This window comes from Vigna radiata, unplaced genomic scaffold, assembly GCF_000741045.1.
Source record: "Vigna radiata var. radiata cultivar VC1973A unplaced genomic scaffold, Vradiata_ver6 scaffold_43, whole genome shotgun sequence".
Lineage (NCBI taxonomy): Eukaryota > Viridiplantae > Streptophyta > Magnoliopsida > Fabales > Fabaceae > Vigna > Vigna radiata.
Window position 1 is genome coordinate 223,144 of NW_014542924.1, and position 11,498 is coordinate 234,641.

Below are 11,498 nucleotides of genomic sequence, written 5' to 3' on the forward strand. Positions count from 1 at the left end.
AAAGAATCGCGTTGACTCATTTTAATTAAAATATAATTAAATTGAAAATTTTTAAAATATTGAAACTTCAATAAAAAAAATTGATCAAATATTACAAAGAAAAAACTAGTTAACCTAAATTTTACAAATGAGTTCCTTTTCAATTTTGAAAGACTAAAAATAAAGTATTAAATGAACTATGCATTTTTCACTCTCTATCACCTAGACTTACTTGTTTGATAAAATTAGTTGCCTTGACCACATATCACACATACAATATGATAAGTCCACTCCATATGCTTAGTTAGAATCCTAGCTAGGGAAGGATGAGTACTGGAGTAATCTCTACACCATGTCATTACAAAAGCTCAAAAGTCCATATGCTTCCAAATCAATAAAGCCTTCACTTCTTGTCCTTTTGATACATCTTCAAGTTCTTTTTGAAGCTTTCTCACCATATTACGAGTGATACACCATTGAATGGATTCTGAATTTGAGCCCAAGTCATCACAATACAAAGTTTTGTACCGAGAATCAAAATCTTATTTTCCCCCTTTCTTTTATTCCATCTAATACCCTCTTTGATAATTTTGATCCGATTTTTCCATTCTTCATTACCAATCCAAATAGAAACATTAGAACTGACCCATAAATTATCAAAAGAATTATAAGTTGATGCAGATGTTAAACCAAAAGGGAGTTGTCATTCTGTCCCCACCACCAAATGGCACAAAATTGGTCAACAACTCTCCCCCCAACTGTTTGTTCCCATGAAGTTCGAGGATATTCAAGTTTCTCCCAAATTTACATATGTAAATATAAAAGAAAAAGATGGAAAAGTTGACACTATTTTTCAGTTATTCGGTCAGAACATGAGCATTTTACTTATGTATACCCTACAAAATATCTACGTCAACACGTTCAATACATCTTCTCATTGGTCATGCGAGATTTCTCTTTCCTCTCCGTCGGCACCTTCGGAACTACAGTTACATTTTTTTGTGTTAATGAAACATCATAATCTTCTTTCTCATCCCTTGTCGACAAACTTGGTTCGGTCACTGACTGTGATTTCTTGAAAGAGCCAAACTCAATACCCTTCCATTTAGCTTCTTTTGAGTATGGAAAACTCTTGGTTTGCTTAGTTAACTGACCAGACTCTGAGCAGACGGTCTTGTGATAGCTTTGAAGAAAGGGGTAATCTTTCGTTGAGATTGAACTACCATCCATTCGGGTCTCAGAACAAACCTTAGGAAGAAGGGGGAAGTCTTCCTTAAAGAGTTCAAACAACCGTGGACTACTGCCATCTATGTCAGTCTCATAATGAACCTTTACTAATGGAAGGGACAAATTTGAAGGCTCAGACATAATCGAATTACCATAAAAGCCTGTCTCAGAATGAATCTTGGCTAATGGAGCATAGCCTTGGGCTTGTGTTGCCTGTGTAATCTTGCAATTGCATGGAAGAAGGGGAAAATCTTCGTTTGAGAGATCAAAAAGCCTCGAATCTGAATTACCATTACTCGTGTCCGTCTCATAGTGAACCTCCTCCTCTTCTTGCTTCTTCGGAGGTGATTTGGGCAATGCAATGTGCTTTGCAGAAGTATATCTCCTTGGCCTGTTCATCCTTGAGCGTATATCCCAGTAGGAATTATAATTCTGCAAGATCCAACCATTTTGGGAATGATATAGTGTTTTATAATCTTAATATAAGGTCATATTTAAATACACTTCTCCATAAAGATAAAATACATTGAGATTCTCCATAAGCTATAATCATCTTAGCTTTTGGAGATTTAAATAAAAGAACTTTTTTAAAATTAAGTCCGTAAGTTAATTTTTATTTTACATGAGAACTCCCATTTACCTTAACTTCTATATTTTATTCTCTTGTATAAGTGTGTGTAAGGAAAGTTTATCCAAACAAGACCGATATAGATAGAAGAAAGACATTATACCAAGTCAGGGATGTATGTGCCTGTTCCACGTGATTTCCCTCCTTCTTCAAGGCTGTAATTTGGATGATAAAGTGTCTGTCCTGGGATATATACATCTGTACCGCCTTGGTAAATCATACTCCAGTTTTGCTGCCTTGATAATGCAAGGATATCGTCCTGAGAAGGCCTTGAAGGAGAACTGGAATGTGCAGTTACTGGCATGGTATAGTTACGATAAAGCTGAATATATTGCAAGCCACCATAGTAACTTTCACAATCTCCACGGAGGACACACTCTTCATATCTTCCAGTACCAAATGGAGAAACCGGAACATCAACATCCGCCCTTTCTCCTTTCCCATTCCGGTCTAAAGTGCTGAAGAAAAACTTTTCTAGTGCTGCACCCATGTTTTCTCCCGGAAGTGTGAGGATCTGCTTAAGCCTTCGAGCACCATAGGAGAGAGCAAATCTTAATCTATGTAAACTGGCTGCAGGTAAGTAAAAAAGTAGGGAAATAAGTGGAAGTAAACTAAGAATTTTAAAAAGTAAACCAATAGAGGGTTAAAATATCATTTGACATCGTAATATCTAATTATTTCAGTATCACATAAAACTTAAAAGTCATCATGGGAGTATATCAAATATTGATATCTATGATGATATTTAAATAAGTCTTGATGCATTTTCACCAGTATGCTGAGTTGTGAACTTGTAGATGTTGAAGACCTTCTAAACTATAACAACTTTCCATAGGGTAAAATTTGGATCTACTAAATATCACGTCCTTTAATCATTGTGAATAAGCCCAACCAATTAAAGTGTCTATGTATTCACCATAAATCATATGCTTTTCTTGTTAACATGTTAAAGGTGCAAAGTATCCATCACCTTTAGAAGGAAAAAATAAATTACCTATGTTTACACTGCGCCCTAGGTTGTTGTCATTTCTAAGAGGATCCAAGATGTTCATGTACTTGACAGGAAATTCATGGGCAGTAGGCTCAGATGCCCTTGCCGGAAAAGAGCACATATTCTTGTAATTTCTGAGAAACTCTTTCTGGAGCAAGAATCCATCCTCATCGCATTCTGCCGTCTCTGCGACAAGCAAGTGAGTATGGGTATATCAAAGATTGAAGATTAAAAAAGCATCCAACTGCTTACACACTGCAACACTTACCAGTAACTTTTGGAAGGGAGGTTAAGGCTTTGGGACCCCATATACTAACATAATTATGGTCCCAATCAAATGAGCCATAGTAGTCTAAAAATGTGTATAGCACCTGCTAGCAGTAGTAATTCAGTAGTTTTATTCTTGGAGCTTAAAAACAGATGCTGAAAGGGTGCAAATAATATTATTGATGGAAAGCGTGACCCACCTCTAGGGGACCACGCACTGAAGAGTGAAAACGATTGATAATATACAAGACTAATATTTCTATGGCATATGTCGATAACAGGCCATGGTGTCCACCAAGAAGTCTGCTCTCATAATAGCACCAAGCTTTGATTAAGATAATACTGCGCTTGAAGAGATGGTTCTTTCCAACAAGTTGATCAACCTAAAATTATTTCCAATTAAGAAAATTAGCAAAGCTTGAATACAAATTGAAAAAAAAAAAATTGAATTTAATCAGAAACATGGTTAAAGTTTCTGTTTGCAGTTAAAAATGAAGTAATAGTAGAATTTCATTAGAAGTTTAGATATCAACAAGTATTTGTAAGATGTTAATAAAAAAAATACGGATACATTATGAGGATGGAGAATTGGTAACATTCATTTATCAAGAAAATGAATGCAGTAAGAGAATGGAAAGGGGCGAAGCAAACAATGAAGTCATCATTGAGACCACTAAAAAGCAAGTTGATTGAATTGAAACATGGAATTTTTTTAAGGTGTTCCTTACATGATATCTGAAACACAGAAACAGACCACACGGTATGTAGAAATAAAACATCAATTAAGGGTAAATATCAATTAATACAAATACCTGCTCCAAGAAACGTAGAGTATAAAGTCCAGCCATCTGATTGAAAGAGATGTCAACTGCTATATTTTTCACTGTGCATTTCAAAAGCCGGACCTGGGGTCCATCATCCAATGATCCAAACAAAAGAAGGTAAGTCTAACAAAGCAAAGGAGATATCCTTTCACAATAAGAACATTAAACACCACTTATAATAAGGTCAATCAAAGAAAATGACTAATTCAATGTAAAAGCCAGTAATAAAATTGTAGCAGATTAAAAGAAAATTTTGTTTAACAACCTGTGCCCGTATATCTTGTATGTCTTTTACTTGGTACTCAGGGTCATCTACACTTTGAAGTACATTCAATACTGACTGTGCCAGATCCTCCTCTGCATCTTCATGACTAAGAGCAGTCAGGTCAATATCTCCATCAGGAAGATAGGTTTTTAGTGGAACAGAACCGAATGGCAAGACCTGTAGGAGATCCACAAAGGTAAAACATTCATTTTCAATCACCACGGTCATGGTATAAACATAATTAAATCCATCAGGAATATAGGTTTTTAGTGGAACAGAACCGAATGGCAAGACCTGTAGGAGATCCACAAAGGTAAAACATTCTTTTTCAATCACCACGGTCATGGTATAAACATAATTAAATCAACTAGTGCGGAAAAAATGCTTTTAAATTTAAGTGCAATGAAGGTTAAAAGAATCTGTAAATTTGATATTCAAGCCTTCTCCTAATGAATTTAGTGTCCAATTCCAGATGTCAACAATGTTCACCCAAGCAATCAATTACTAGCAAATACGTCAACTTCATTTAAATTCAGGCTTTTTGAAGTTTTTAAAACTACAAATCTCATATATAGAGAAATGAAATTTATCGAATGCAGTGGGCGAGCTACATGTTGCACATGTTTTTTAACTAGGGCAGTAAATCTTGGGCTGGCTGGGGACAATCTGTGCATGCATGCTTGTGATTCCATGAAGTTTCAATTCATATAAATTGGAAATGAAGTTTTCTTTACTGGTGGTCAAGCTGAGAAGAAGTGAACAATATAAAGGAAACTAAAAATAGTTTGAAGATTTTAAGCCAGCCTGCAGAAGTAGGATTATGCTGATCATAAGAATTGCAAATGATAACCTGCTTTTCCATGACATGATATTTTACGTTTCTTAGATATCAAAATATAAAAGGGGAAAAGGATGCATTCAATAGGGTAAGGTGTCAATATGCACGTGTAAGGTATGGTAGAAGTATAAAAGAGCCAACACCATGGTTGTAAATTCATGTTAAGAGACAGTAAGATAAATAATAAAATCACATTTAAATCTAACTGCTCTTAAAAGAAAAGTATGATAGGGAAAAGGAAAAAAAATTGACAATCAAACTAAATCTAATTATGTACAAACAATTCAAAGCAGCAACCGAGAAGAACACCCAACTAATTATGAGGGAAAGAAAGCATCTTCGTTAAATGAAGAAAAGACCAGATGTAGAAAACCAACTCAGGCAATAAAATTTATAAATATGATAATTGGATCAAAATATTCTAACCTCAGATCCATAGCAACCTCTAATTAGCTTCTGAACATAATCAATAACATCCTTTCTGTTCACCTCAGATAATACATTTGGTTCAATTGTCCATAGTATCTCTTGTGCTCTCTCTTCAGCCATCTGCCATAGTTCCTCGTCGATTGATAACAGCTGGCTAGGCAAGGTGGATGATAACAAATTTTCTTGTTTATCATCCATAGCCCAGATGTAAGAGCGTAGAACTCTAGAAAAAGAAAAGAGACATGTAAGACGAGCACAAACACAATATCTTGGCAATAACTTCAATCACTGCATGTACAATAGCAAAACTGCCCCAAAAACTAATGTCCTTTAATATGATAAAAAATTCATGAAAACAGGATTAAAAATGGGACACTTGTAACTAGTTAGACTTAAAATTGTTGTGCCAAGATTTGTGGGGTCAATTTATTAAGTCTGCATAGTAACAAAGGGAAAATCACTGCTTGACCACTGTGATAGTCCTCCATGACCATTTCACAATTAGTATGCCCTCAAAACCCAATAATTTATTAAATTTGATATAAAAATTACAATGAATTATCCAGAACTTTAAAGGAAAATAAAATATCAGTGAGCAAACAATGAGCTTGTTATTTAATTGAAATTTACTAAAGTCTTTAAGATTCAGATACAATAATGCTGTCAGGGTTTGGATTTCCACTAGGCACACCTGTTCCCCTCTCCTGCCTGTTCTTGTGACTCCAATATGTAATATATACACACAAAGACTAGTTCAAATAAAATTGTAACAGGATCATTTTTAATCAAAAGCAATGGCAAAATTGTAGCAAAGAGAAATGATTGTGAATGAAATCAACTGAGATGCTAAGAGTAAGGGGAGAAAATTTTGACTCACTATTTACACTAAAATTATAATGTTCTTTTTCTTATGTTGTTTATTTATTTACGAAGAAAAATTTTCGAATCAGCCAACTAATACAAAACATTATAACTCAGGGTGTTTTAAATAGTTCCTAGCAACACATTATTCAGCCTTCCTCTGCCTCTGTTTAACCCAGATTCTCATTTAGGGTTCTATTGATCCACATATGATCAAAATCATCATCATCATCATTTCCTTAATATACCTTCCTTTCCAAACACTAATCTACCATACATATACTCTTCAACACACCAAGAAGAACACATCAAAAACAGGCTACAAGGTTTCATGTTACAGCATGTCAAAAGCACGGCAGATATATCAGGATATGCACAAATTCGAATTCAGTAATTGCATTCAGAGGAAGGGTAGAAAAAATTAAGCCCACAAACCCTATTCCCAACTAAAAACCCAAACAAGTAAAATGTTCCGTTCTTGATACAGAAAATCCCCAAGAAACGAGAACAAAAAATCAATGACTCAAACAAAGAGTACATAGGGGTCACAGAATTTCTCCCACGAAAACCCCTTGCAGTCATACCTCAACTATACCCACAACAACACAGATGCAAAGAAAAATAATTTTACCAGAAAAAATACATAAAATTTCTAGCTTTTGTCTCGGATACAGCTGGCTGGAGAGATCCAAACCTCGTCACCAACGCTCGGAGCAATTAACTGTTCAGCACAAACTCTCCTCCTTCAATATCATTCACAAAGTGGCCCACATTATCTGTCGTCGCAGGAACCGGGATCTTTGTTCTTATATATATTAACACATGAAAAAGAATTAAAACCACCTAGTTTCGAAAACCACGTCTTGACTTTTATCCTTTTTTGACCCACATTGACTATTTCTCAGGTTTTTCAATCTTAATATTCTTTAAATCTTTAATTATTCTTTAATTTTCTGAAATTTTGAATAACATTGAATATGGTTCCAAATTAGAAAAGAAGTTTACTTTTCATATCAAAATAGAAAAAAATATTCTATTTCCTTATTTTTAAAACTATCTTTAATCTTTTAATTGAATTTGATGATTAAAATCACATTTTTACTGAATTTCAACGCTGGAATATATATTTTTTAATTTGAAAATTAGTAAAAGAGAACTTATTCAAAACTTTAGGATATAAAAGCATAACTTAATTTTTTAAATAAATACCATACAAATGTTACAACCTTTTCAAATCAGAACTTACAATTCCGGAATGTTAAGTGAGATAAAACATATAAAAGAATATCTTGGATAAGATAACAGTAATTTCATGAAAGATCCAACTTTTTTGTTTCATCCATTTTGTTAAAAAGGAAAAAAAGGAAGACTGAACAACTAATTGACGATATTTTTAACCAAATTTGAGAAAAAAAATAAAAAAGTAGGATAATATATAAATATTTAAATAGTTTATGAATATTTTTGTTCTCATCTCCATTTTTCTTTCCATGACCCTAGCAATTAATTTTCTCTATTTGAAGTAATGATGTCATTATAGCATCCTTACATATCAAATTATTACAATGCATTAAAATAAAAAATAATATATTTATAGGAAGGGAGATTAAAAAGTAATGTTTACTACAATTAAAATAAAAGATAATAGTTATTTGACTATTCATATATTATAACTAGTTATTCCTCTTTTTAGAGATTTTCTTTTAAATAATATTCCTTAAAAACTCCGCAAATAAATCTAGTAAAATATTATTTTCTACATGAGTTTAGTAATAGTTAAAAATTGCATTTTCTTCGAATTCTCAATTATTTTTTTATATAAAAAATCTTGAGAGAAATTAAATTATAATTATTTTGAGAGAAAAGATAAATTAAAAAATAACTTATCAGTTTTGTAATATAATTTTAAATAAATTTTTTATTATTATAACGTTTCTTAAAAAATAATAAAAAAATAAATTTAAAACTTTACTACATTATTATTATTACTATTATTATTATAGTCAACATTATTATTGATAATAAAGATGTTTTAAATTATTTTTAAAAATATTAACAAATATAAGATATGTAGCATCTCAATTTTAGCTGGTATAACAAATAAATAAGATATTATAAAATTGATAAAACAAAACAAATTTGTTTCACAATATAGATATAGTATTAATACATTTATTTAAAAATAATAATCATAATAATAAATGGGTTAGATATGGTTTTAGTCTCTCAATTATTAAACGATTTTATTTTTTGTTTCTCTTTCAAATTTTGGTACATTTTGATTATTCTCTTTAAGAAAACTATAATTTTCCGTACTCCAAATCTAACAATGTTAAAATTAGGTTGACTTGGCTAACGGTACTGTGTCATGTCATTTATTTTTCTAACATTGACTCTCCATCGCCTGGCTTGGGAACTTTGGCAAGCATACCATTACCACCTGAGGAAGACTCCGACAACAACGATTGCAGCAAATTAGGGTAGGAAATCCAACGTCCTGAACATTTTCTCCGGCAATTTCTTGCACTTCGCCACCATTTCGAGGAATCCGAATAGGGAAACGGTGCAGTCTTTGGTGATTTTGGTGAAACAGATTTCGAGATCCTCTTTTCGGGATTCGAGGAGAAGACGTGGTCAGTGATGAGAATAAGAGAGTTTAACAGCATTCAACAATTTCTCGATCTTCACAGGGTCAATCCTGAATGAGTTGTTGTAGAGGAGAAGAAAAGAGAGAATAAATGGAAGAAGTAGGAAGAAAACAACCTCAGTAGAGCTTCCACGAGCATCGCGAAGAATAACCTTGTTGAGGCCATTGAATCCCTTGCTCACCTCGTAGTTACTGGAAGTAGTGGACGAAGAAGACGAAGAAGCAGAAGCTGGTGAAAAACTCTTTTTGGTACTCATTGCAACTCGATATCGCTATCTCTTTCTTCTCTGTTTCATTACCGCCACAGTTTTTATATATATCTCATCATTAGCAACCTTCCAATTCTTTCTCAGACAAACGCGTCTTTGCAACTTCAACCTTATCTATCTTTCTCCCTCTCTCTATTTTCCTAAATGACTTTCTGTTTACCTTTTTTCTGACAATTTATTCTTATTAATTTCGGGATTTTTTGACGCGAAGTGAATTACAAATGTTTTCAACAATTGTGTAGTTCTAACACTGATGATAGATTCATATAATATTCTTTCTCTAAATAACAACTTTTTGAAATTTCCCTTTTTCAATTCTTGACGAGATAAAAACTAACATTAAGGAATAAAATAGAAAATAAATTAAGGAATGTTTTGTTTGGTTTACAATGTAGTTTGATTATCGGATTTCAATTGCTGGATACGATAGTTGTGGTGTGGAGGCTAAGAGTTTGTAGATGAATGGACTGCCAATAAGCGTGTACGTGCCCGAGACGATGGGGTGTGTGGTGGTGGACAAGGAGGGGAGGTGTGCGATTGTGGGTTTGATGAAGAGTGGGAGAGGGAGGGAGAGCAGCTCGGCGTGAAGATGCAAGGAAGGAGAGGGAGGGAGAAAAGTTGGGAAATATTAACTCAGTGTCAGACAAAAAAATGATGTGGCACACCAGCATTAGTCAGGTCAGCCTAATTTTAACGTCATTGGTTTTTGGAGGACAAAAAATTATAGTTTCTTTAAGGAGAATGATCAAAATGTACCAAAGTTTGAAAGAGGAACGAAAAATAAAATCGCTTGATAGTTAAGGGACTAAAAACATATTTAACCCATAATAAATATATCAAAAATAACTAATGATTATTACTAAACAACCAATAAGAAAACTTGGTTGCATCGCCGTTTTTAATTAGAGACTTTTCAATATCAATCATTCATTTCCTCATACTAATAAGGTGATCATCGCAAAAGAAATGTACAAAGACATAAGAAACAACATGATAAGCTAATGAGCAAAAGATAAGAAATATAATTTAAAATAACAAACCAAAATAACAAACACATCAGAATAACAAACCACTTTTATATGGTTATTAGAACCATATAACAACCATTTTCTAGAAAATCTTTTAATGTAATTTAAAACACAAATAATTGCATTCCAATGATCTTCACAATAGGAATTAAGGAATTGACTTGATGTACCTGAAAAACACTAGAATGGGGGTTGAATAGTGTTTTTGGAAAACGTTTTCGCAACCTTTCTGATATAGCACGTAGTCAAGCGCATCATATATTCTTTCAAGGCTTAGGTAGTTGACTTAAAATATAAGCTTTGTAAAGATCAACATGCTAATCAGAATAATTTCTACTACAACATTTGTAAGAACTTCCTTTAGAAATAAGGAATTGTTTGGCTTCAAAGTTCTTGTATTATCAAATTTCTCAACTGTAGATTTTCTAGGAGGATCGTTTAGCAAAGAGAAGAGAGAATAACACAAGAGATTTTATAATGGTTCAGTCCAACTAAGTTACGTCCAGTCTCCTCCGTAGAGGGTTCCACTATAATCTTCACACGATTACAAATGAGTGTTAGCCCCACTCCTGGTACTCATCTACCTCGCTGAGATTTCCTTGAGTATTAGCACCACTCCTGGTACTCAACAACCCGCCGAGATTTCCTTGAGTATTCGAACCACTCCTGGTATTAGACTACCGCGCCTAGATTCTTCAACTCAAAAAGAATTCAGTTGTTAAGTATTTTAATTCTCTTCAGAATTGCAATTAAAGATTTCTTACAAGAAGTTTAGACTAAATCTCTCCACGAGAGGATATGAATAAAATACAATACAGTCTAAACATTCGCAAGTGTTTTTCTCTAAGATCATACAAAAGTAAGAGATTTGACACTTAAGCTCGAGAGTATCTCTTTCTTTTTTTCCCTTCTCTTCTCTTTTCTTCAGCTCAAATATAATCTCTTCATTGAGCTCTTTTTCTCTCTTCTTCTTTGTAGGGTGGATATGCCATTGTGAGCTTTGCACACTTGATATCATCTATTCTATCCTCTTAATTTTCTTCATGAGAGATCTTCTATTTATAGGCTCAATTGATTTTTGTTCGTTAGACAACGTTTGTAGTTCGTAGCCTTGATTCTTGTATTTTCTCTTTCTTCTTTTCACAACAGCTTTTGTGTAAGTCAACTTTGTCAGAGCAGACATGTTTTTTCAGTCTTTTGCTTGAAGTAGGTTGTACGCTCTTTTTAGACTTTGCTTCAAGAGAG

At 33.3% G+C, this 11,498-nt stretch overlaps 1 protein-coding gene across 2 annotated transcripts; it reads right to left on the reverse strand.

The window, feature by feature from the left end:
* Positions 1-632: 632 nt before the first annotated feature.
* On the reverse strand, positions 633-7,142 carry LOC106752782. Of its 2 annotated transcripts, none has more exons than XM_014634549.2 (9): positions 7,004-7,142; positions 5,446-5,671; positions 4,182-4,358; positions 3,905-3,997; positions 3,293-3,475; positions 3,094-3,196; positions 2,829-3,011; positions 1,938-2,404; positions 633-1,638 (listed from the first exon to the last, which is right to left on the reverse strand). In XM_014634549.2, the coding sequence occupies exons 2-9, from the start codon at positions 5,644-5,646 to the stop codon at positions 901-903; spliced, it is 2,145 nt and encodes a 714-aa protein (XP_014490035.1). In that variant the 5' UTR covers positions 5,647-5,671; positions 7,004-7,142; the 3' UTR covers positions 633-900. The 2 variants fall into 2 exon arrangements, with proteins under 2 accessions (XP_014490035.1, XP_014490034.1); XM_014634548.2 differs by having other exon boundaries at positions 6,941-7,142.
* Between the last annotated feature and the right edge of the window lie 4,356 nt (positions 7,143-11,498).